The sequence below is a fragment of the Stomoxys calcitrans genome, chromosome 5 (genome assembly GCF_963082655.1).
Source record: "Stomoxys calcitrans chromosome 5, idStoCalc2.1, whole genome shotgun sequence".
Lineage (NCBI taxonomy): Eukaryota > Metazoa > Arthropoda > Insecta > Diptera > Muscidae > Stomoxys > Stomoxys calcitrans.
In genome coordinates, this window is record NC_081556.1 from 149,117,931 (window position 1) to 149,144,460 (window position 26,530).

The following is a 26,530-nucleotide window of genomic DNA, read 5'->3' on the forward strand; positions in this document are numbered from 1 at the left end:
TTTTCCTAAGGAAAACCTTATTCAGCCAGGCTGAATTAAAGTTTTCCTAAGGAAAACCTTATTCAGCCAGGCTGAATTAAAGTTTTCCTAAGGAAAACCTTATTCAGCCAGGCTGAATTAAAGTTTTCCTAAGGAAAACCTTATTCAGCCAGGCTGAATTAAAGTTTTCCTAAGGAAAACCTTATTCAGCCAGGCTGAATTAAAGTTTTCCTAAGGAAAACCTTATTCAGCCAGGCTGAATTAAAGTTTTCCTAAGGAAAACCTTATTCAGCCAGGCTGAATTAAAGTTTTCCTAAGGAAAACCTTATTCAGCCAGGCTGAATTAAAGTTTTCCTAAGGAAAACCTTATTCAGCCAGGCTGAATTAAAGTTTTCCTAAGGAAAACCTTATTCAGCCAGGCTGAATTAAAGTTTTCCTAAGGAAAACCTTATTCAGCCAGGCTGAATTAAAGTTTTCCTAAGGAAAACCTTATTCAGCCAGGCTGAATTAAATTTTTCCTTAGGAAAACCTTATTCAGACAGGCTTAATTAAAGTTTTCGTTAGGAAAACCTTATTCAGCCAGGCTGAATTAAAGTTTTCCTTAGGAAAACCTTATTCAGCCAGGCTGAATTAAAGTTTTCCTAAGGAAAACCTTATTCAGCCAGGCTGAATTAAAGTTTTCCTAAGGAAAACCTTATTCAGCCAGGCTGAATTAAAGTTTTCCTAAGGAAAACCTTATTCAGCCAGGCTGAATTAAAGTTTTCCTTAGGAAAACCTTATTCAGCCAGGCTTAATTAAAGTTTTCCTTAGGAAAACCTTATTCAGCCAGGCTGAATTAAAGTTTTCCTTAGGAAAACCTTATTCAGCCAGGCTGAATTAAAGTTTTCCTTAGGAAAACCTTATTCAGCCAGGCTGAATTAAAGTTTTCCTAAGGAAAACCTTATTCAGCCAGGCTGAATTAAAGTTTTCCTAAGGCAAACCTTATTCAGCCAGGCTGAATTAAAATTTTCCTAAGGCAAACCTTATTCAGCCAGGCTGAATTAAAGTTTTCCTAAGGCAAACCTTATTCAGCCAGGCTGAATTAAAGTTTTCCTAAGGCAAACCTTATTCAGCCAGGCTGAATTAAAGTTTTCCTAAGGCAAACCTTATTCAGCCAGGCTGAATTAAAGTTTTCCTAAGGCAAACCTTATTCAGCCAGGCTGAATTAAAGTTTCCCTAAGGCAAACCTTATTCAGCAAGGCTGAATTAAAGTTTTCCTAAGGCAAACCTTATTCAGCCAGGCTGAATTAAAGTTTTCCTAAGGCAAACCTTATTCAGCCAGGCTGAATTAAAGTTTTCCTAAGGAAAACCTTATTCAGCCAGGCTGAATTAAAGTTTTCCTAAGGAAAACCTTGTTCAGCTAGGCTAAATTTAAGATTTTCTAAGGAAAACCTTGAGTTTTCCTATAGGAAAACCTTAACTTAGCCCAGCTGATTAGGAGTTTCTTTATATCTAGGGTCTTTGCCTGAATTGCTATTTATACTTACTGTTTATTTCGCTTTGCTTAAGCCAACGTTCCGGTAAAAATGATTTAGGTTCAGGGAAATATGTGGGATCATTCGATACCACTAAGTGGGGAAAGATGACGTTTGTCTGTAAATGAACATGGCATGAAACCCCACTTTAACTATAAAACATTTAATTTTATGTATGTGCTTACGCCCTTTGGTATGTGGTAGCCATTAATAACGGCATCCGATTGTAAACTGCGTCCATTGGCAATGACCACCGGATACATTCTGTAAAAGGCAGAGGTAAGCATTAACTATTGATGTAAAGCACCACTTCATACTCAGTAAAACCTACCTTAAGGTCTCCTTGACACATGCCCTTAAATATGGTATCTGTTCAAGGACATTTTGATTAATTTCCGCTTCGTGTGTGGGAAACAAGCGTTGCAATTCTTGGAAGAGCTTTTGCTGCTTCTCAGGATTTTTGGCCAACTGGTAGATGGTGGAGGAGACTGCCACTGAGGTCTGTTTGTTTTTTTTTTTTTTTTTTGTGTAGCCAGTCAATCGATAAAGACAAGTAACAATTTTTATTTTCATTTTCATTTCCTTTTTGGGAATTTCATTCACATTTTATTCATCATTGCCACTTACCGTGTCCACACCCACCAAAAAAAGATCCAAGGCCAAAACGGCTGCCAATTTTCGATTGCCTGTTTTGCGCACAATTCGCTCCACAATGCTGATGTCCGCTTCCGATCTGTTCTGCGTACTGCATGCTTCCGCTGTGTCCATGGTGCGACTTATGTTCCTCATGCATATTCTATGAGAATTTCATTCAATTTCAATTTTGGATATGGAAGTTCTTACATTTCGTTCACTTTTTGCTTAATCAAGCAAACAAGGACTTACTCGGTGAAATCGTCCAATGCTTTGATGAAACTTTTATAAGCCTTTGTAGGATAAAATCTCCATAATGGCATTCGCAATTCCAATTCAGGTACGGCCCAAAAGAATGTGTTAATACAATTGATTATTTTCTGAGATTCATCATTACCCTGGGGCGTTAGGCATCCTAAGCGCGTGTCCAATGCTACACGACCCACGGCTATCAAAAGCGAAAGGGACATTTAAAACAGAGAAAGGGTAGATTTAAAATGAAAATGCCAAGAGTGTCACAATCCTGCACACACGCACACACACACACATACTTACATTCCAAAGCCCATTTGTAAAGTTCGTGCAGGAAATTACCAGGCAATTCATCATTTTCATCACGCATTTCATGTATTCTGTAAGTAGAAAAAAAAAACAAATTGCAATTCTTTTTATTTATTGAAACTTATTAATATTCAGTGGGGGGGCTCGGAATGTTAAGTGACTTGTGTAATAAAATTGCAAATTTGATGAGATCCTTTTCTTAAAATATAAAGTGCGTAGTTAATTTCAATGTAAATACAAACCGAAGCATTATAAATTAGTTAGATGACGTAACTAAAGTTTTCTGAATTAAAGTTTTCCTATAGAAAACCCAATTCAGCTAGGCTGAATTGAAGTTTTCCTATAGAAAACCCAATTCAGCTAGGCTGAATTGAAGTTTTCCTATAGAAAACCCAATTCAGCTAGGCTGAATTGAAGTTTTCCTATAGAAAACCCAATTCAGCTAGGCTGAATTGAAGTTTTCCTATAGAAAACCCAATTCAGCTAGGCTGAATTGAAGTTTTCCGATTGAAAACCCAATTCAGCTAGGCTGAATTGAAGTTTTCCTATAGAAAACCCAATTCAGCTAGGCTGAATTGAAGTTTTCATATAGAAAACCCAATTCAGCTAGGCTGAATTGAAGTTTTCCTATAGAAAACCCAATTCAGCTAGGCTGAATTGAAGTTTTCCTATAGAAAACCCAATTCAGCTAGGCTGAATTGAAGTTTTCCTATAGAAAACCCAATTCAGCTAGGCTGAATTGAAGTTTTCCTATAGAAAACCCAATTCAGCTAGGCTGAATTGAAGTTTTCCTATAGAAAACCCAATTCAGCTAGGCTGAATTGAAGTTTTCCTATAGAACACCCAATTCAGCTAGGCTGAATTGAAGTTTTCCTATAGAAAACCCAATTCAGCTAGGCTGAATTGAAGTTTTCCTATAGAAAACCCAATTCAGCTAGGCTGAATTGAAGTTTTCCTATAGAAAACCCAATTCAGCTAGGCTAAATTGAAGTTTTCCTATAGAAAACCCAATTCAGCTAGGCTGAATTGAAGTTTTCCTATAGAAAACCCAATTCAGCTAGGCTGAGTTGAAGTTTTCTTATGGAAAACCAAATTCATCTAGGCTGAATTAAAGTTTTCTAATAGAAAACCCAATTCAGCTAGGCTGAATTGAAGTTTTCTAATAGAAAACCCAATTCAGCTAGGCTGAATTGAAGTTTTCTTATAGAAAACCCAATTCAGCTAAGCTGAATTAAAGTTTTCTTATAGAAACCCCAATTCAGCTAGGCTGAATTGAAGTTTTCTCATAGAAACCCCAATTTTTCATAGAAACCCCAATTCAGCTAGGCTGAATTGAAGTTTTCCTATAGAATACCCAATTCAGCTAGGCTGAATTGAAGTTTTCCTATAGAAAACCCAATTCAGCTAGGCTGAATTGAAGTTTTCCTATAGAAAACCCAATTCAGCTAGGCTGAATTGAAGTTTTCCTATAGAAAACCCAATTCAGCTAGGCTGAATTGAAGTTTTCCTATAAAAACCCAATTCAGTTAGGCTGAATTGAAATTTTCTTATAGAAAACCCAATTCAGCTAGGCTGAATTGAAGTTTTCCTATAAAAACCCAATTCAGTTAGGCTGAATTGAAGTTTTCTTATAGAAAACCTAATTCAGCTAGGCTGAATTGAAGTTTTCTTATAGAAAACCCAATTCAGCTAGGCTGAATTGAAGTTTTCTTTTAGAAAACCCAATTCAGCTAGTCTGAATTGAGGTTTTCTTATAGAAAACCCAATTCAGTTAGGCTGAATTGAAGTTTTCTTATAGAAAACCCAATTCAGCTAGGCTGAATTGAAGTTTTCTTATAGAAAACCCAATTCAGCTAGGCTGAATTGAAGTTTTCTTTTAGAAAACCCAATTCAGCTAGTCTGAATTGAGGTTTTCTTATAGAAAACCCAATTCAGCTAGGCTGAATTGAAGTTTTCCTATAGAAAACCCAATTCAGCTAGGCTGAATTGAAGTTTTCCTATAGAAAACCCAATTCAGCTAGGCTGAATTGAAGTTTTCCTATAGAAAACCCAATTCAGCTAGGCTGAATTGAAGTTTTCCTATAAAAACCCAATTCAGTTAGGCTGAATTGAAATTTTCTTATAGAAAACCCAATTCAGCTAGGCTGAATTGAAGTTTTCCTATAAAAACCCAATTCAGTTAGGCTGAATTGAAGTTTTCTTATAGAAAACCTAATTCAGCTAGGCTGAGTTGAAGTTTTCCTATAGAAAACCCAATTCAGCTAGGCTGAATTGAAGTTTTCCTATAGAAAACCCAATTCAGCTAGGCTGAATTGAAGTTTTCCTATATAAAACCCAATTCAGCTAGGCTGAATTGAAGTTTTCCTATAGAAAACCCAATTCATCTAAGCGTAATTGAAGTTTTCCTATAGAAAACCCAATTCAGCTGGGCTGAATTAAAGTAATTTCCTTTTCTTCGTTTTTCTTTCCTTGTTTTCATTCTTACCTTTGCATAAATTCACTGGCTATATCATTTAAAGGCGGTATATATTTCCTTGCTGTTTGTGGTTGTAGAAGAATCTGTTGTACCTCTTGCCGGAATGATTCCCAACTTTTGCCATGGCTTTTATTTAAGAAAGTATAAAAAGTTTATGAGATTTGAATTTTCTAGAGATTTCCAAATACTTACACGCCTATTAGACCAGCTACATCTCCGAAGAAATCTTTTCTCAAAATACCCTTATAACGTCTTAAAGAGGGCATGGAGGGTCTGAAAATAAGAAGAAGGAAACATGTTTAAACAATTAAATTTAGATTTCACTATTCAATAAACAAACAAAAATCCATAATAACGATTTTCTTTTAATTTAAAACAAAAACCAAAAACCAGATGACCATCTTGCTACCATCCCTCTTCTCACTGGCCTCTCTAAACACACATAAACTGTGTTGCAAATTTTCATTATGAATCATTGCAAAACTATATAAATAATTATGTGTGTGTGTGTGTTCGTGTGTGTCCCTGTAAACCTACTTCCGAAAGTTGCTGTTCATGTCATTTATAATTCGCATAAGTTTCCACAAGTGAATGAATGAATGATGGGTGTTGATGGGGTACAACATTTGCTTTGTTTCCAATTAAAAAATTAGGGTCAGTAAATTCAACAACAACAACAACGGCAGCAGAACATTTCTTTAATCATTTGGTTAATTTGGCAAAACTTAGTCTGTTCCCTCGGTGATTTATGGTCTCTACCCCATATCTATGTGAGAAAGATAGAGAGAGAGAAAGCGAGAAGGAGAGAGACATTTAGTCATTGGCAGTTTTCCTTGCTAATTTCACTGTATTTTTCCCATGAAAAATGTATGGAATAAAACGCATTGGAAATAAGTAATCCATTTAATACACTTTAGCATTAGTGTAAACTTATAAACACACACACACACACACGCAAGTGTATGGGAATTTTTTTTTTGTGATACGCTTTTGCATGTTTCCAAGAGTGTGCGAATGACAAAAACCGCACAACATCAACTCAACTGAACGTCGTCGTCGTCGCCGTCGCCGAAGTCATTGTGGTTGTGGTTGGCGTTAATGTCAACAAAGCCGAGAGCGTCAAATAATAAAAGTAGCAACAACAACAACGAGACTCATAAAACATCGCGGTTAATAGATTTGCTTAATAATCCCCTTGAAAGCCCCAACATCTACAGCTACAACAACAATGCAGATGTATAAAACAAAACCTACAACAAATATTCATTCATTAAATTTCGTTTGCGTGCAGACCGAGTGGCGTCTAACAGTAGTACGAATTTATCATACAACAATAACGAGATCAGAAAAAACTCCACAAAATGTTGGGAGTATGAATATTTTATGTTAAATGCCCCATGCCAGTGGCAATTTTTTTTACATTTTTTTCGCACTATTTAATTAAATAAATTTGGTTGTTACTTGTTTTCAGAGGAATTTTAAATGGAATAATTTTTTTGAGGAATTTTAAATGGAATAAAATTATTAACTGTAGGCAAGGGCCAAACTGTGAGGAACTATGATATGTTAATCCATATAGGGGTTATGAATCCTTTGGAGGCCACCGTAGCGCAGAGGAAAGCATTTCCTCCTATGATGCTGAACGCCTGGGTTCGAATTCTGGCACGCCATTCGGTCTCGACTAAAAAAAGGAGGCCCCTTATCATTAAACTTATGGTGATTTCGATTCTGAAAAAAAATGTTACACTAATGTTGCACTTATACGGGACAACATTTTGGGAATGCTGCCTTATCCCTCTCATAGTTTTACACTTTTTACATTTTCAATCGAACATATTAATATGCCCGTATATTGTAATTTCAACCAAATAATGCTGTAAAATGTAGCAATGCATCTAATATGCCGTTAGCTAAATAAAACGCGATTACTTTTTCCTTTTTTTATGTATTTCTTTTTAATATTTTGCCAAACATTCTACAAATTGTTTTCTTCTTCTTCTTTTCAACCAAAATTTCCTTGAACGGTGGCATGCACATGAGATGATAGCAGCTGATTTAAAGTGCGGCATTCTCCATCCTAGCCTAGCCACGGTGTAGAAAATGCAGCATTTTCACTTTCAGTGGGCAACACCATTACAAACGAACATTTACCCGGTGGTGGGGTTACACTTTTTTGGAGAATCGAATACAAAATTTGGATCTCAGTGCAACATTTCGAAAAAATGCTGCACTTTTTTTCACAATCGAAATCACCATTAAACTTGAATCGGACAACACTCATTGATATGTGAGAAGTTTGCCCCTGTTTCTTAATGGAATGTTCATGCGAAAATTTGCATTGTATCCTCCCAAGAGTTTGACGGTATCTAAGGCAGATTTGGATATTTTCTCGCCTCCCTGATCCTATAATGGCAAATGGTTACTAAGATAATTACAATCGGGGCGGTCACAGACGCGTAAGGAATGGAATAAGTCGACCAGCATGTAGACTACTTAAAACAGCGTCTGCATCATTTAGGTGCTACACCTAACTTTTACCTTAGCTATAACAAAGTCTGCATCATTTGTCCTTCTTTTACCTCAAAACACAGTGGAGTAAGAGAAGGACAGTTTAGCAGAGCCAGAGTTTTTCGAAAAATATGCTTAAAAAACTCAAAGCCTTTTTGAGGCAAGGCTATCCCAGTTGAGCGCAAGCTTGAAAAACACTCATATGACACATTCGAACGTTAATGCTAGAGTAGCACTAAAATTTAAATTGGCGCCATCTACTGGCTGTTCAATTGGATTTAGTTGATCCAACAGCCAGTAGATGGCGCTAATTTAGAGAAGCCAACATGAACAGAAAGAGGGCAGAGTGGTCAGAACTGATCATACAGCATTTATCTTTTTTATGGCAACCTATCGGTCCTTTGAATAAAGAAAAAGAAAATATTGGAATTTCGTTACGGTTGTTTGCGGTGTTATGTTTTAACTTTTCCACCTTCCCCCTTACCATAATTTTCAAAAACACCAGATCTCGGAAATGGGTAGGACGTTTAAAGCGAAATTTTGTGTGCACACTAACAGTAACCTAAAAACAAAAAATTGGTATCAATATCTGGGGTGGTGTGCCTAGGTGGGCCACCTACCAAACCAAAAAGTCTTTTAAAAAAAGACTAAATGATGACTATTTAATAGTCATTTATAGACAACCAGCACATGAGGATCAATGTTATAGACGTTAAGCCACGCCAAGCGAGTAGGACTAACATTTAAATTAGCGCCATCTATTGGCTGTTTGGATTTAGTTGATCCAACAGCCAGTAGATTGCGCTAATTTAGAGAAGTCAACATGAACAGAAAGAGGGCAGAGTGGTCAGAATTGATCATACAGCAGTTACAGCGGTCAAAAAAAGTATTCATCATTCAATGTTTTTTTTTAATAAGTCTACAAAAGACAATTGGAATAAAAACATATTAAACTAATGATGCAGTAGTGCTTGTGTGATATATATGTACACAATTTCATTGTTTTTAAAGAAAAAAATAGTATTTATTGGAACAAAAAGGGCCATTTTACAGCTGAACACAAAAAATTAAACAAAAAAAGTATTCATCATTGCAAAAAAACAAAAAAATAAATAACATAATTTAAAAAAATTAATACTTTGTTATTCGACCACCGCGTCTTATAACTTCTTTTAAACGGTTTGACATCGATTGGACTAATTTACCGGTTATATTTTGGTCTATATTAGTCCATTCCTCCATTATCACCTGTTGCATTTGACTCTTGCTCGAAAAATTGCGCGTTCTCAATTTGCGTTCGAGATGTTCCCAAAGATGTTCAATTGGGTTCAAGTCGGGACTTTGAGGAGGAGTTTTAATGACTTTGGGGCAGTTATACAGCATCCACATCTTGGTATTTAAAGCAGAATGTTTGGGGTCATTATCTTGATAATATTGAAAGTTATTACCAAGCCCAAGTTTTACAGCACTATCTTTTAAATTTCTCTTTAAAATGTCAATGTAATACTTATGATCCATTACTCCATTAATAATTTCAAGATTTCCGGCTCCTGAAGCCGCCATACACCCCCAAACCATTAAACCACCTCCACCATGTTTTACAGTAGCAACTGTGTTTCGTTCTTCAAGCTCTGTATTTGGTTTTCTGTACACTATGACCTTTCCATCGCACCCAAAAAGATTAAACTTGCTCTCGTCTGCAAAAATGACTGTTTTCCAAAATGATTCGGGCTGTTTTACATACATTTTTGCGAAGTTTAGCCTTTTCACTCGGTTTATTTTATTTATAAAGGGCTTCTTATGTGCAGTTCTTCCTCTGTAACTATGCCTTTTGAGTGTATTTCGAATTGTTTGTGTAGTAACTTCCTTCCCTAAATATTCCATAGTGTTTTTACGAAGAATGGTCGCATTTGTCTTCGGAGTTTTCTGAACTTGCCGCACTAGCCAACGCACATCTCCAACTGAAAGTGCTTTTGGTCGACCAGATCTTGGTTTATTGTCAACAGTTTTCGTTTCTGTCTACTTTCTGATGATGGATTGTATAGTAGATCGTGGTCTATTTAATATTTCACTGATAGTTTTTTGAGTTAAACCATTCCTGTGGTGTTTTATTATCAAAACTTTTACCTCATCAGAAACCTCGTTTTGCTTACGACCCATTTTGACAAAAACTATATTTTCAATGAAATTAAATATTTGCTGTCAAGGGCAAAGCCTCCTTTACTAAATAAAACAGAAAAGGGGGATTCCCAAATAATATTTGAATTTGACTTTGATGATAGCACATCAATGATGAATACTTTTTTTGTTCTGTTTTTGGTGTTATTATATAAAATTGCATTTTTTGCGCTAATTAAATTTTTTTTTTGAATTTATTTTAAAACATATTACGAAAAATAAACTATTGCATAAAACTGCATTATTTGTTTACTTTAAATTTTCTTCAATTACCCAAAATAAGTGAATTTATTATCAATTTTGCTAATGATGAATACTTTTTTTGACCGCTGTATCTTTTTTATGACAACCTATCGGTCCTTTGAATAAAGAAAAAGAAAATATTGGAATTTCGTTACGGTTGTTTGCATTGTTATGTTTTAACTTTCCCACCCACCCCCTTACCATAATTTTCAAAAACACCAGATCTCGGAAATGGGTAGGACGTTTAAAGCGAAACTTTGTTTGCATACTAACAGTAACCTAAAAACAAAACCTAACCTAAAAACGAAGCATCGAATTCGGTTTAGTTGTGTTTTTTATGAACTCATTTAAATAAAACACGCTATACACTTGTTTAGGGAAAAGTAGCAGCTGTTTATGGTTCCCAGACGATGGCGCTTAGATCTCGCTCGTTTTCGTCTACTTGCATGTGGCGGCAGACAAAATTGTCAGTTTTATTTTCAAATCCAATCGAAAAAAGCAAAAAATCATGTCATTGAAAACAATTTTGGTTGGTGGCGTTGCTTTTTATTTTTGTTGTTGTCGACTCGGCGGCGCTATTTCGAAGCATCACACAAAACCAATAAATTTTCTTTGAAAATTCCTTCCTCAAAACAAATGCAGCGGCAGACATTTCACAGAGTTGCTGGTTGTTTGTCTGACTGACTGAGTAATGAATGGACCAGATGATGAATGAATAGAAAAGGGTAAATAAAAAAGACATCAAAAGGTGTTCTTTACTTGCAAATTTCCAGAGAAAGCACAAAATCGAAAAAAGTTGGCATTTTATTTGGGTGTAGCTTGTCATGATTGCCTGCATTTAGGGTCAAGACTATAGTCTCTTTCTTTTTGTAATAATTTTTACCACATTAACATAAATTTGTAACTAATTTTAAAACAAAGGTCAATTGCTGGGTTAGTCTACGACGCCCTCTGTAGTGGTTTGTTTGACTGGTTTTGGTCTTTTATGGTCTCTGATTGTGGTGTGTCTACGGAAAATGCCCACCAAAGCGAATGAAATGTCATTGAGGTTTGTTTTACAACTCTCGAGATATGTCAAAGACAAACACTCGGCCGGTCATTTAGCGTGACAATTTTTGTTGCCATCTACCTTATAAAGCATGTCTTAAACTTTAGGCTTGGCAAAATGTGCATAACTCACAAATTGTTCATTTTGGTGTAACATGAGTGGGGAGTTTTGTTTGAATAATTTGTTACACACAAAATGTTGAAGAATGTTCAGTTTCATGACGTTTTCCCTGTTTTTTTTTTTTAATTTTTACTTTTTTATTAGATATTGGTCATAGAAAAGTTTTGTAAAAATTTGATTTTCATCGAAAGTTAGCCAATGTTTGATTTTCATAAAAATTATTGCCAACATTTTATTTATACAGACAATTTTTTAAAACTATATCAATGATAAATTTTGTTAAGATTTGTTTATTTATCGAAAATTTTGCAAATTTTGATTTTCATTAGAAATTATGTCAAAATTTTATTTTCAAATAAAGTTTTGTCGAAATTTTATTTCAATAGAAAATTTTATTTCTATAGAAAATGTTGTCGAAATTTTATTTCTATAGAAAATTTGTCAAAATTTTATTTCTATAGAATATTTTTTCAAAATTATATTTCTACAGAAAATTTTGTCAAAATTTTATTTCTATAGAAAATTTTGTCAAAATTTTATTTCCATAGAATACTTTGTCAACATTTAACAACATTTGTAGAAAATTTTGTCCAATTTTTTTTTTTTTTAATAGAAATTGTAGTCAAAACTATTTTTTAATAAAAAAAAATAGCTGAACCGGGCCGCTCAGCTGTGCCTTCTTTAACTCTCTAATATCTTTTTTGGGTGGGGACTCTTCGCCCTGAATGGGGATATCGAATTCGTGCCATTGTAGCCTATGACGCTAAACGCGTTCGAATCCTGGCGACAACTTCGGACAATGTTTGCGACATTTGCGGCGTACAATGCCTTGCATGGTCATTTAAAAAATTTTCCCCAAAGAGGGAAAACACCGTTCGGACTCAGCGTTAAAAAAGGTCCCTTATCATTGAGTTTAAACTTAAATCGGAAAGCACTCAATGATGTGCGAGAATTTGCCCCTTCTCGAATCCTGGTGGTAATGTTCTCATTAGGGGAGGGATGGCACCTCAGACATTTCGACTCAATTATGGATATCAAATTCGTGCTGCAATCCCTTTAATTTGAACCCCATATTGCCATGGCCGGTAAATATGAACCCTTTATGAGGGGGTTTTGGGTTGGGCGGCCACCGGCACTTTGCACTGAAAATAGATATCAAATTCGTTCTTTATTCCCAACGGAAATGAAGTTCAGGTTAGTTCAGGGGCGTACTCCAAAACACTTGGCTCCAAAATTGGATATCAAATTCGCTTGATACTCTCAATGTCTCTAATGTCATATTCGTTATCTACTCCCTAACACCTTTCATTTGAGTCCCATATATCCATGGTCGGCTAATATGTCCATTTGGGGGTATTTGGGAGTGGGCGACCTCCCATTACTTGGATCTCATGTTTTAAGCCACATTTGTTATCTACTGCCCAATACTTTTCATTTGAGTCTCATATTGACTTCGATGAACATGAACCTTATTGTGCCCATCGGACCAATTTCGGATATGGTAACGTTTTTGGGGTAAGGGAAAGGGTCCGCCTCCAACTGATATCTAAAAATTATATTGCCTATGTTTCCTTCCTTTGTATTCCAGATTCGAAATCTCCTCCCGAATACCTTTCATTTGAACCCCATTGTGAAATGAACGTCCAATATGTTTGTTTGGAGTACGGGTACATAGATTAAATTTTTAATACCATATTCAGATTCTACTCTCCAATACCTTTCATTTGTTACCTATATTGTCCCGATCGGTTCACTTTTGATTTTGGGTTGTGTTTTTTGGCATTATGGGGGAGGGTCCGCTCCCCTTCCGATACCGAAAAATTATATAGCCTATGTTTCCTTCCAGACTAACCTAAACAATATGCGAACATTTCGAGAAAATCGGTTCTGCCGTTTTTCAGCCTATATGGAACAAGCAAACCGAGTCCCCTTTTATCCATGATTGGCTAATGTACCCATCTTGGGCGTTTTTGTGAGGATGGGGTGACATCTTATACTTCGACATGAATTTGTATGCCAGATTCGTTATCTACTTCCGCAAACTTTTCATTTGATATCAATGTTGTCCTCATCGGTCCATTTTTGATTTTGGGTGGTGTGTTTTGGGTAACGGTGGAAGGTCCGCCCCTTCCGTTTCCTTTCCTACTTCCTGACCATATTCGTAATCTACTCCGGAATCCCTTTCATTTGAGTCCAATATTGTCATGATCGTCAAACAAACCTATTTGAAGGGGTTTTGGGGCTGGGGCGACCCCCCATCTACTTGGACCCAACTTTTATCATGAAATTTGTACTCTACTTTTGAATACCTCTCATTTGAATCCCATATTGTCCCGATCGGTCCACTTTTATTTTTGGGTAGGACTTCTGGGGTAAGGGGGAGTATTCGCTCCCCTTCCGATTTCAAAAAATTATATAGCCTATGTCTCCTTCCAGACCAACCTACACAATTTGTGAAAATTGCAAGGTAATTGGTCCAGCCGTTTTTGAGTCTATACGGAACAAACAATCAAGCCGACAAACAAACACAAATTGAATTTTTATACAATATATAAGATGTTATTAAAACTTTTGGCGTTAAGCTATAGACAGATGGCTTCGATCATATTTTCCTATACCCTTCTCTCTCTTCCACTTACGTCTACATACCCAAGGACATTTGTTGAACGTAAACTCGCTAGAGTTGTCATATAAAAAAACCCATAAACAGAAATTCTGGCTCCCAGTAATGTGCTCAACTACTCAAATGTATTTCCATACCAATGCCATGTCTGAAAGAATCGTTTTATATGGGTGCTATATCCAAATCTGAACCAACATGAACTACTAAAATCCCCAACGACCTACATCCGAAAGAATATGTGTGCAAGTAGCTAACTTCACCCCTTCAACCGCTATCGTCATTTCCACAAACGGACGGAGGGACGGACGGACATGGCTTAATCGTCTGAGAATTTCGAGACGATCAAGAATTTTTATAGGGTCCCAGACGAATATTTCAATATGTTACTAACGGTATGACTAGAATAATATACCCCGATCATATGGTGGAGGGTATAAAAAGCCCATAAACAGAAATGCTGGCTCGCAGTAATGTGCTCAAGCACTCAATTGTATTTGCATACCAATACCATATCTCATGCATTAGAAGAAATGCCAGCACACCACCTACTTAACAACATAAACAGACACATAGCCGTACATTTTATTGCCATCATCAACAAATGCAGGTATACACAATAACAAGTAACGGTAATGTATAACACTCAATACACAAATGTGCTCTTTTGCTACACACATAGACACACACTCTGGTCTCTCAACTGTTGTGTTTTTTTTTTGGTTTAATGTCTCCACAATTTCCCCCACTCTACGCGATTATGAAGATTTCAAGTAAATAACGGTGCTCATTGCTTGAAATATGCATGCATGCGTGTTCGAGTATATGTTTGTGTGTGTGTTTTGGTTCTTGAGCATAACACTTGGTCTCTGTAAATGTTGTAATTAAAAATGTTAAAAGACCGTATTGCCAACATTGATGGGTCCTTTGGCATTTTCCACCACCTACAATCATGGCCGCCCAGAGCCCATCATCATCATCATCATCAAACAATTTGACGTCATTGTATAAGTAAAACAACAAAGAAAACAAAGCAGCAGCTCTCTTACCCCTACAAAAGCGACCCTAACTTTTATGCTGGCAAAATAATTTTGCTATAACACCATCCCACTAACACACAGTCATTAGGCAGTCAACCAGCCTCCTGTTTGAGAAAAAGAGAGTGAGCATGAGAGGGAGCGTGTATATGTCGTTACACACACTGTCAACAAAGGTGAGGTTTGGGGGAGGCTAGAGATAGATAAGTTAACGACATGAATGAGTAAAGAGCCACAGCAGCAAAGAAGTAGCAGCGCAGCATAAGGAAGAAATTTCTACCAATACATGCGCCCAAGTAGTTGCGACTTTGGACATGAATTTCAATGCCAGTTATCACATCGTTTATTCTGTGTATTCTTTTGTATGGTTCTGGAATTTTTTTTTTTAGCTCATGCTAATTGCATTTCACCCACTACAACTATAACAACATGTAGATGAGGATGAAGATTTAAGTGCATGCGATTATCTTTGAGATTTATTTTTCAATTATAAAAGTGTTGTTAATTTTTGTGTATTTAAATATTTATTCAATTCACTCTGCTATTGCGTTGTGCTAAAGCCTGGCGCAATTGCATCATCCATAGGCATAGAGTGTAGTGATGTGCAAATAATGGGGTGAAATATTAAATGTGGGAAAATCTAATTAATGGATTCACATTGGGCCCCATAGATATTTAGACCAAATTTGTCAGCCAGATTCAAACCTTGCTGTGATATTACCTTCGTTTGTCCCTTATATTTCCCCCGATCGGTTATCATGCCGCTCGAAGGGGTTTTGGGTTAAGGCGCCCCCCTTAGTTACTTCACCTTCAAAACCTTTGTCTGGTATAGGGTAGTTTTAGTACCCCTTCCTTTGGGAAAGGATGGCTTGAGTACCCTTTCCTTTGGGAAAGGGTAGCATTAGTACCCTTTCTTTTGGGAAAGGGTAGCATTAGTACCCTTTGCTTTGGGAAAGGGTAGCATTAGTACCCTTTGCTTTGGGAAAGGGTACTAAAACTACCCCTTCTAAATGAAAAGGGTACAGAAACTACCCTCTCCCAACGGAGAATATACTAACGTTAGCCTTTGCCAATGGAAAGGGTACTAAAGTTACCCTTTCCCAATGAAAAGGTTACTAATGTTACCCTTTCCCAAGTAACATTAGTAACCTATTCTTTCCTTTAAGAAAGGGTAGTTTCAGTACCCTTTTCTTAACAAAAGGATAGATTTAGTACCCTTCCTTTGGGAAAGGGTAGCTTGAGTACCCTTCTCATTGGAAAAGGGTAGCTTTAGACCGCTTTCCTTTGGGAAAGGGTAGCTTTAGTACCCTTTCCTTTGGGAAAGGGTAGCTTTAGTGCCCTTTCCTTTGGGAAAGTAGGTTTTATCACAAGTACTAAAACTAAACAGATTTCCCCCTCTTAGAGCATTTCTATTCCTACGCCCTTGGCATACACATAAAAATCACTGAATTGTTAAAAAACACCAAAAATCCTCACAAAGCCAAGTTCTGTCAATATGTTTGTTTTTTTTGTTTTTTGTTTTGGTTAAATATGCATCAGCCCACATCACACAACCTTGAATTAAAGACGGGCCTAACGACAAAAACAAACTATCGACCACGAGTTGCCACGGCGTAGAGAGCGAAAGTGTGATTTTTTCACCATTCATCTCAACACAGCACGACTCACCACACCACATGGCAGCACATGAACATGACATTTTATAGGAGTTGGCATTAGTTTGGTAAATCAGTGATGCACGAAGCTGGTCAATTAGAAGACAAGGTGCTAAAATTAATTGTTAAGGGGAAATCACACTTTATGATCTCATATTGTTGTGTTTGCCAAAAAACAAATAAGCATTTAAGAAATTTGGAAGAAATATTTGTTCTAAAAATTAGCAATACTATTTTTTTCATTGTGTTCTTGTCAGCAGTTTCGTTTTCATTTCTAACTTACCTATGCGGCATTGTTTCTTCTTTTTTAAAGATATTACGAATTTCATCACCATCGAATACAAAAAGTAAATCCGGATGTCCTATGAGACCACCAACTTTGGCAATTTTGCCATAGTTTATGTGTAGTTCTTTCATAACTTTGTCTAGATCGCTGATTTTGTAATGACCTAGAAGTTGAAAAAAAAATTTCTTAATTTTTAAGGTATTTTTTTACACAAATTTTTTAAAAAAATGTTTTGCTTTAAAGTTGAGTCTGGATTTTTATTCGTTATTTATAATCCTGGTACATGTTTTTATTTTTACAAAAATTTTTTTTTTGAAATTTTTTTTTTTCATTTCTTTGGCGTTTGCTTCTAATATTGTCTCTCTATAATAAAGGGCCCATATGTATTGGGTTGCCCAAAAAGTAATTGCGGATTTTTCATATAGTCGGAGTTGACAAATTTTTTCACAACTCTGTAATTGCATTCTTTCTTCTGTCAGTTATCAGCTGTTACTTTTAGCTTGCTTTAGAAAAAAAAGTGTAAAAAAAGTATATTTGATTAAAGTTCATTCTAAGTTTTATTAAAAATGCATTTACTTTCTTTTAAAAAATCCGCAATTACTTTTTGGGCAACCCAATATTTCTTTTTATCTTTCCCCATAATTGCTTAGGCCATTTATTTAACTAAATAAAGATATTTGCTTACTTACAGATTTCGCTTAGCCTTTACTTCATGTGTGCTAAATATTTTATTTGTTTTTCATTTCGCTAGTATGCGACAATGAACGTCATTGTTTATACAAAAAGTTTATCTTTATTTTATTTTTTTTTTTTTTTTTGTCCAAACTGTAGTTTCTATGAGTTTGCGCAAAAAAACTCTTTCTGGTATTGTTTTAAGCTTCTAAAAGTTTTTTTTTTTGTCCAATAATGTGGAGGTTTATCATTGGCTAGGAAAGACAATTAATTAGCTTGTCGGCAAAACTGTCAATTAGCGTTCCACACAAATGTTTATTTAGGTTTTCATGTTTACGGAATGTACATAAACAAAATACACACGCACACACACTCGTGCACACATATTGGAATGTAGCTTGTATTGCAAATTTTTTTTCTTTCATACATTTATTTACAAAAGCTAGATTGCTTAGAAATTTTACTACATTGTTTTTTTGAATTAATTTTTTTGAATTTTTTTCAATGAAAAAATATGTGAAGGCATTGGCTGTGTTTTATTTAGTCACTAGCTGGACCCGAAATTGGGCAATTCTTGCCCTACCACCCAATTCCTTACATTTAAGCCCTACATTGACATGGTCGGTAAATATGCCCGATTTAGAGGTGTTTTGGGGAGTGGGGTGGTCCCCCAAACACTAAGTCCTGAAAATATTGGGCTGCCCAAAAATTAATTGGGGATTTTTTAAAAGAAAGTATATGCATTTTTAATAAAACTTAGAATGAACTTTAATCAAATATACTGACAGAAGAAAGAATGCAATTACAGAGTCACAAGCCGTTGAAAAAATTTGTCAACGCCGACTAGATGAAAAATCCGCAATTACTTTTTGGGCAACCCAATATATCAGCAACGTGCTCTATTCTCATATATTTGAACCCCATATTGGCATTGGCCTCAAAATTGGGTATCATACTCGTTTTCTAATCTCAACTACCATTCACTTAAACCCCTTATTGAAAAAGCCAGCAAATAGGTTCGGTTTGGGATATGGGCCATAAAAACTATGAATATCGAGCTCCACTGTCTTAAAGACCCAAATTGTCTTGGTGAACAAATACGGACGTATACTTGGGTGTTATTAGGGTGGTGGGTCCCCTAGACAGTTGGTCCCGAATGTTGATGTCAGATTCATGGTCGACTCCCAAATACCATTCATTTGGGCTTCATTTTTCCTTAGTCGGCAAACATGATCGGTTTGGAGGGTGTTTTGGGGGATGGGGCGGCCACTCAGTGACTTGGCTTTGAAAATATTGGGTTGCCCAAAAAGTAATTGCGGATTTTTTAAAAGAAAGTAAATGCATTTTTAATAAAACTTAGAATGAACTTTAATCAAATATACTTTTTTTACACTTTTTTTCTAAAGCAAGCTAAAATTAACAGCTGACAGAAGAAAGAATGCAATTACAGAGTCACATGCTGTGAAAAAATTTGTCAACGCCGACTATATGAAAAATCCGCAATTACTTTTTGGGCAACCCAATAGATATCAAATTCGTGTTCTACTCTAAAATACCTCTTATTTGAGCCTCATATTGCAATGGGCAGCAAATACGTCCTATTTGAGTGGTGTTATGGGTGGGGGTGGGGTGACCCCATAGACACTTTTCCCGAACATTGATATCAGATTCGTGCTTTACTTCCAAAGACCTTTCATTTGAGTCCCATATTGCTATGGTCGTAAATTGGGGTATGTTCTCGGGGATAGGAGGCTCCCAAATACTTTGCCCCACCTCTGGATATCTGATTCGTATTCTACACTCAAATACCTTTTATTTAAGTTCCATATTGCCATGGTCATTAAATAAGTCCTGTTTGGGGGGTGTTTTGGGAAAGGGGTTGACCCCTAGAAACTTTGTCCCAAATTTGGATATCAGATTCGTATTTTACTCCCAAATACCTTTCATTTGAGTCCCATATTGCCATGGTCGGTAAACATGTCCGATTTAGGGGTGTTTTGGGGGTTGGGGTGATCCCCCAAACACTTGATCCGACAATTGGATATCAGATGCGTATTCTAATCTTAAATAACTTTTATTTGAGTCCCATATTGTCGTGATTGGTGTATATATATATTTGGTAGGTTTTGGGGTGGGGCGCCCCCCTCCCCCTTGGTACCCCATCCGAAATTTGAATACCAAATTTTTTTTTGTAGGTTACAAGAAGAGAGCACACAAAATTTCGCTTAAATGGCACCACTCATCTCCGAGATCTGGCGTTTCTGAACATTAGGGTAAGGGGGAGGGTCCGTTCCCCCTTCAGATATCAAAAAATATAATAATCTATTTTCACCACGGGATCATTATGCACCATCAGTGAAAATTTCAAGAAAACGGTTCAGTCGTTTCTGAGTCTATAAGGAACACACAAACAAACCTACAAACGAACATACATTGATTTTTAAATATAAGATTAAGCAGATTTTCGTTTGTATGGAGAAAAATGTTATCCCCAATTAGCTAAGCGACTAATCTTATCGTCGCTTACTATAGGCGTTTGTGAAAACATGTGGTGTCAATCTGAATGACAAAACCAAAAGAGGCAGAATGCGACTCATTTATTCAATGATTAAAAGTCCTGGAATGGCCAAATTGCTTAGAATTTAAGTAAAACCACATTTATTAGCTCCGAGAATGTATATAAAATTAAAATCACTTATTTTGTTTGTTTTGTTGATATTTGATTATTTGGGATGTGTGATCAGTGCTGCCAATGTTAAAGTACAAAGCATTTAGCGGGCAGAGCGTTTTATTTATCGATAAGCTAGCGAATCCGGTAGACGGGTAAATAAAACAATCCCATTGTTTGCCACACACGTTGAAAACAAAACTAAAATATTTTAAATTGAATTTCTTAAAAAACCAAACATTTTCTGCATTATTCGCAAAACTTAATGAAGCCTTTAAATAGGTCTATTTGCCAGTTCTTTACAGAAAATCTAACAAATAAACCTATTTCAAATCTTCATAAAGTTTTTTGAATAACAGTGTTTATGTATGTTTTTACCACCATGGAGACTCTTAATACGAGTTAAATTCTCAGGGTGGCACCACTGGTTGATAACTATGTCGAAACTGATTCGTAAACAAACAAAACAGTCGCATATGGGGAGAAAAACACCCAAATGCCAAAAACAATGGTTAGCAATTCATGCCGAAGAAACGACGGTTGGATATGGTTTATGGGCTGGTGGGATCATCAGTCTATTTTTCTTCAAAGACGACCATGGAAATAAATTTACCGCTAAAATTTGACCTTAAAAATATACCGCAGCCGTGGGCAACATTTACAAGAAATCTATATATATAAAAGAGTGGCGTGTCTGACAGACTGCTGACTGACTGACTGATCATCGCCCAGCCCAAAACGGATAAAGCTAGAACCGTGAAATTTTGCTCGAATGTTGGTCTAGGGTGATAGACACGGAATAAGGCTGGATTTGGTGATATTCATACGTGTAGGTACTAAAAAGTAACAAAAAGTATGAAATGGTACATATTTGACCAGCGTGAACGGAAAGAACTAGAATTGTGTTCTTGTGCTCAAATTAAAGAGTGTCTCGAAAAAATAAGGTATGGTGGAAAATCGTACCGGAAGTGGGAGAAATAGTAGGTTTAGTACCGCAATTGGTACTATTTGGTACTTTCTTTGTAAATTGAACTAGAGCTCTGAATTGTGGAGTTTAGGTTCACTTTGACAACCATAATTGGGTGACTATAAGACTTTTTGAAAATTTGTATATTTAGGTACCAAAAAGAAAGTACCAAAAAAGTACGAAATGGGTGAACTTTATACAGGGCGGATGAATAGAGGTAGAATTTTGAAATTTGACTTAAAAGACATCTGGTGCAAAATGATGAGGGTAATAAGAAAAAAAAACGATCTGAACCATACACGACACGGATGTCGAAGAGCCTAACGTAAGTCACTGTGTCAAATTTCAGCGAAATCGGATTACAAAGACATCTAGTGCAAAAAGATGAGGGTAATAAGAAAAAAAAAGGATCTGAACCATATACGATACGGATGTCTAAAAGCTTAACGTAAGTCACTGTGTCAAATTTCAGCGAAATCGGATCATACATGTGCTTTAAATCGGTCTATATGGCAGCTATATCCAAATCTGAACCGATCTGAGCCAAATTGAAGAGGGCTGTCGAAGGGCCTAACACAACTCACTGCTCCAAATTTCGGCGACATCAGGCAATAAATGTGGCTTTTATAGGCCTACGACCCTAAATCGGAGGATCGGTATATATAACAGCTATATCCAAATCTGAACAGATCTGGGCCAAATTGAAGAGGGCTGTCGAAGGGCCTAACACAACTCACTGTCCCAAATTTCGGCGAAATCGGACAATAAATGCGCCTTTTATGGGCCTAAGACCTTAAATCGAGAGATCCGTCTCTATGGCAGCTATATCCAAATCTGGACCGATCTGGGCCAAATTGAGGAAGGACAACTCATTGTCCCAAACTTCGGCGTTATCGGATAATAAATGCGCCTTTTATTGGCCTAAGACCTTAAATCAGGAGATCGTTCTATATGGCCCCTATATCCAAATCTGAACCGATCTGTGCATATTACAGAAAAATTTCGATGGGCTTAACGTAACTCACTGTCCCAAATTTCGGCGACATCGGACAATAAATGCGTCTTTTATGGGCATAAGACCTTTAATCGAGAGATCGGTCTATATGGCAGCAATATCCAAATCTGGACCGCCTTTTATAGGCCTAAGACCGATCGAGAGATCGGTCTATATGGCAGCTATATCCAAATCTTAACCGATCTGGGCCCAATTGAAGAAGGACAACTCACTGTCCAAAATTTCGGCGACATCGTAAATAAATGCGCCTTTTATGGGCCTAAGACCTTAAATCGAGAGATCGGTCTATATGGCAGCTATATGCAAAACTCGACCGATCGGGGTCAAATTGAAGAATGATGTCGGGCTCAACACAACTCAATGTCCCAAATTTCAGCAAAATCGGATAATAAATGTGGCTTTTATGGGTTTAAGACCCTAAATCGGCGGATCGGTCTATATGGGGGCTATATCAAGATATAGTCCGATATAGCCCATCTTCGAACTTAACCCGCTTATGGACAAAAAAAAACAATCTGTGTAAAGTTTCAGCTCAAAATCTCTATCACTGTAGCGTGATTTCAACAGGCAGACGACGGACATACTTTATAGGGTCGGAAATGGATATTTCGATGTGTTGTAAACGGAATGACAAAATAAATGTACCCCCATCCTTCGGTGGTGGGTATAAAAATGGTAAAACAGTACTGGTAACGGGAGGAAACGTACATTTAGTACCGCAATTGGTACCATTTAGTACATTACATTACAGATAGAGTTAGAGGACATAAATTTGGCATGTAGGTACAATTAGGAAATATATGATGGGTGACTAAATGATATATTCAAAATTCGTACATTTTGGTACCAATATTGGTACCATTTGTTGTTTTCTGTGCAGATGGAGCTAGAGGCCTGAAATTTGGCAAGTAGGTAAAACTTAGAAATATATGATGTCCGACTAAATGATTGTCTTTTCCTAATTGTAACATTTTGGTACCAAAATTGGTACTATTTGGTACATTCTTTGCAGATGGAGCTAGAGAACCGAAATTTGGGATGTAGGTACATCTAAGAAATAAATGTTGGAGGACTAGATGATATATTCATAATTCGTACACCTTGGTACCAAAATTGGTACTGTTTTGAACTTTCCATTCAGATGGATCTTAAGGTCTGAAATTTGTAAATACAATACAACTAAGAAATATAGGATAGGTGACTAAATGTTCTATTAAAGATTCGTATATTTTGGTACCATTTGGCACTTTCTGTTCAGATGGAGCTATAGGTCCGAAATTTGGGATGTAGGTATATAGGTGATGATACTATGGTGATAACGATACTATCGATATTAATTATTTGAAATATCGAATCATGCGATCTAGTCTTAGGCCAATATATCGATGTGTTACAATGGAATGAACTGCCTGTAAGTTAATTACTTCCATTAACTCGCACGCTATCAGGCAAACAGCTGATTCCAATAAGAAGTAGAAAAACGACTAATCAGGGGAATGACAATGCGAAAGAAAACTTAAAAGCTAAAGAAATAAAAACTCTGAACATATTTAGACGAAATATGTAACACTCATTGATGAGAGCTTATCTAAATGACAATGGCCAAAAAAATATAACAAGTGAAAAAAAACAAAAGTTTATCGAACTACAATTATAAATTTTATACCTACTATTCTCCCAGGAAACGCTTTTGGTCTCCTTGCCATCAAATTTCCACTTTGACCTGCTTTTTTGGATAAAATGACATTGATGGCCAATTTCGTTGCTGTGTTTGTCGTTGGTAAGATTTTCAAAACTAAATTTTGGTTTGAACACAAATTTTCCAATCCAAAATTTCGTGCCCCAGAAATTATACCACTTTTACAACAACAACAACACAAGATGTCAAATTTCCCATGTAACCCCGTGCTATGTTCACATGTATGATTTACCCCATCATAGGATGGAGAGCGGCACACCAATCAACCGCATAATTTTGACCAAATTTCTGTGGCCCATTCATTGCATGTCACGAAATACGGAATGACTAACTGACTGGCGGTTCACCGCAATATGGCATGTCATGATGGGTGTTTTTTTTCTCCTAGTTTTGATTAGACCTTGCTTGTACGGTCGTCTACTCATACACACTCGTACTTGGGAAAGTGACTTACCTATGAGTGGGGCAAAGCGCCAAGAATTGCCAATCAAAGGCAAGCCCCAGGGTCCGGGTACTTCATCATAGGAACGCACATCTGCATTTCTCCATGTTGCATTATTACCGTTTTTGCTGCTCGAAAACAAGGCAAGAGTAAAAAAAAAACAATTTTTAATTAGTGTGATTAGGGTGAAGTGGAATGGCCAAGAGTAAAATGGTGATGGGGTGGTCTGATGATTATGCCAATTATCTCAAAAGGCCAACGAGAGGTTATTGCAAATGACGCATGGACAGACAGATGTGTGGACTAGAGGGCTTGATTGTTTCCTACTCACTTTGCTGCAGAGGCACGAGATTTGTCAATTTCCCCCATTGACTCTGGCGGTTGGGTGATTACGGATGGTGTTACTGCGGCCGAGAATGAAGTGCGTTTGACCAAAGACGTGGTGGTTTGGCGTAGGGATGACATGTTGGTGTATTTGATTATGACAATCAAATAAATCGAATTAAGAATTTGCCTTCTGCTTTTTGTAATGCTGTAAAGATAATGTAAAGAGAACGACACATTAAAATAATAGAAAAATTAAATTAATTTTTTTTGGTTTAACGACCTAGAGATACTCGTTTAGGGCTTCTAGGGTGTATGTGTATGGATGTGCATGTCTACCCCAGTGACAGTTGTTTTGGGTTGCCCAAAAAGTAATTGCGGATTTTTCATATAGTCGGCGTTGACAAATTTTTTCACAGCTTGTGACTCTGTAATTGCATTCTTTCTTCTGTCAGTTATCAGCTGTTACTTTTAGCTTGCTTTAGAAAAAAAGTTTAAAAAAAGTATATTTGATTAAAGTTCATTCTAAGTTTTATTAAAAATGTATTTACTTTCTTTTAAAAAATCCGCAATTACTTTTTGGGTAACCCAATATTTGTTAATAATTCATATTCTTTTAGTAAGGAGCTATTGTTAAGACGTTGGTTTATATGGCCTAACCCTTAGATAAACCTTAAATATTTCCCTTTTATTACATTGTTGTCATTTATGTGGTCATTTGACCCCCTATACATAAATACACGATAATTTTCTTTCATTTTGTCCTTGTTTGTTATAACGTTAATCACTTTCTTTGACTTGGGTCAGCAAAGGAGTGCTGTATGAACGTTGTTCACCATGCCAAAAGAATACTGCAATGATTATTAAACCCTTTCGTCTAAAAAAGGGCAATATATTGTAAGTACCTTTTCTTCTAGTAAAGGGTGGTAAAACTACCCTATAGGAAGTGGTAGTACTAAAACTACCCTTTTCTCTAAGAAAGGGTAGTTAGAATCATTTCCCAAAAGAAAGGAAATTTTAATACCCTTTCCCAACGAAAGGGGTGGTTTTAGTACCCAAAGCTTTCTTTATTTTGGGAAAGGGTAGTTTTAGTACCCTTCACTTGGGTAAAGGGTAGTTTTGTTACCCTTCCTTTGAATAAAGGGTAGTTTTAGTACCCTTCCCTAGGGTAAGGGGTAGCTTTAGTACCCTTTCCTGTGGTAAAGGTTACTTTTAGTACCCTTTCCTGTGGTAAAGGTTACTTTTAGTACCCTTTCCTTTGATAAGGGGTAGCTTTAATAGCCTTCCCTTTGAGAAAGAGTAGCTTAGTACACTTTCCTTTGAAAAAGGGTTGTTTTAGAAGCCTTTCATTGGAAAAATTTTAGTTTTAATACCTTTCTTGGGAAAGGTGAAGGTACCATTTATTCTAGAAAAGGGTAGTTTTAGTAACCTTTATTCTAGGAATGTCAAGTTTTAGTAACCTTTATCCTTTGTTTGCGTATACAGAGATACTGCGCAAAGAACTTGGTCCTTGGTGGAGGGTGTAAAAGATTCGGCCTGGCCGAACTTATCATCCTTTTACTTGTTTATTTCAAATTTTATATATATATTTATACAATTTTTTTATATTTGCTAATAAAATTTCGAAACTTTTTGTCTAAAACTTGATGCTCGACCCTCCACACTGCAATAAACCCTTGCAAATGTCCTTGAAGTATAGTCGGAAAGTTCACAAGCCACAAAAACCAAAACAAAATCAGCAATGACGCCAATAATGTTTTTTCATATGCCAAAACTGTTTGTTAATCCAAGGGTTGGGGTACTAATTTGACTTTGTGGCTGAGAGTGACTAATCCATCTCAACAATTACTAAGTTATTACAGCCAAAGCTTATACCATGAACATT

At 36.4% G+C, this 26,530-nt stretch overlaps 2 protein-coding genes across 7 annotated transcripts in view; one reads left to right on the forward strand and one right to left on the reverse strand.

Moving 5' to 3' along the window:
* LOC106084632 (G protein alpha o subunit) overlaps positions 1 to 26,530 on the forward strand; it is a 162,934-nt gene that overhangs the window by 108,766 nt on the left and 27,638 nt on the right. The gene's annotated exons all lie outside the window — the stretch shown is intronic.
* LOC106084631 (probable cytochrome P450 49a1) overlaps positions 1 to 26,530 on the reverse strand; it is a 35,974-nt gene that overhangs the window by 1,327 nt on the left and 8,117 nt on the right. For all 4 annotated transcript variants that reach the window (XM_059368794.1, XM_059368793.1, XM_059368792.1 and 1 more), the window contains 11 exons: positions 24,653 to 24,853; positions 24,334 to 24,449; positions 16,856 to 17,021; positions 5,356 to 5,436; positions 5,173 to 5,289; positions 2,682 to 2,758; positions 2,379 to 2,574; positions 2,121 to 2,289; positions 1,825 to 1,994; positions 1,679 to 1,757; positions 1,506 to 1,611 (listed from right to left, as the gene is read on the reverse strand). In XM_059368794.1, coding sequence (XP_059224777.1) covers positions 1,506 to 1,611; positions 1,679 to 1,757; positions 1,825 to 1,994; positions 2,121 to 2,289; positions 2,379 to 2,574; positions 2,682 to 2,758; positions 5,173 to 5,289; positions 5,356 to 5,436; positions 16,856 to 17,021; positions 24,334 to 24,449; positions 24,653 to 24,786 — 1,411 coding nt within the window. In that variant the 5' untranslated portion in view covers positions 24,787 to 24,853. The remainder of the gene's footprint in view (positions 1 to 1,505; positions 1,612 to 1,678; positions 1,758 to 1,824; positions 1,995 to 2,120; positions 2,290 to 2,378; positions 2,575 to 2,681; positions 2,759 to 5,172; positions 5,290 to 5,355; positions 5,437 to 16,855; positions 17,022 to 24,333; positions 24,450 to 24,652; positions 24,854 to 26,530) is intronic.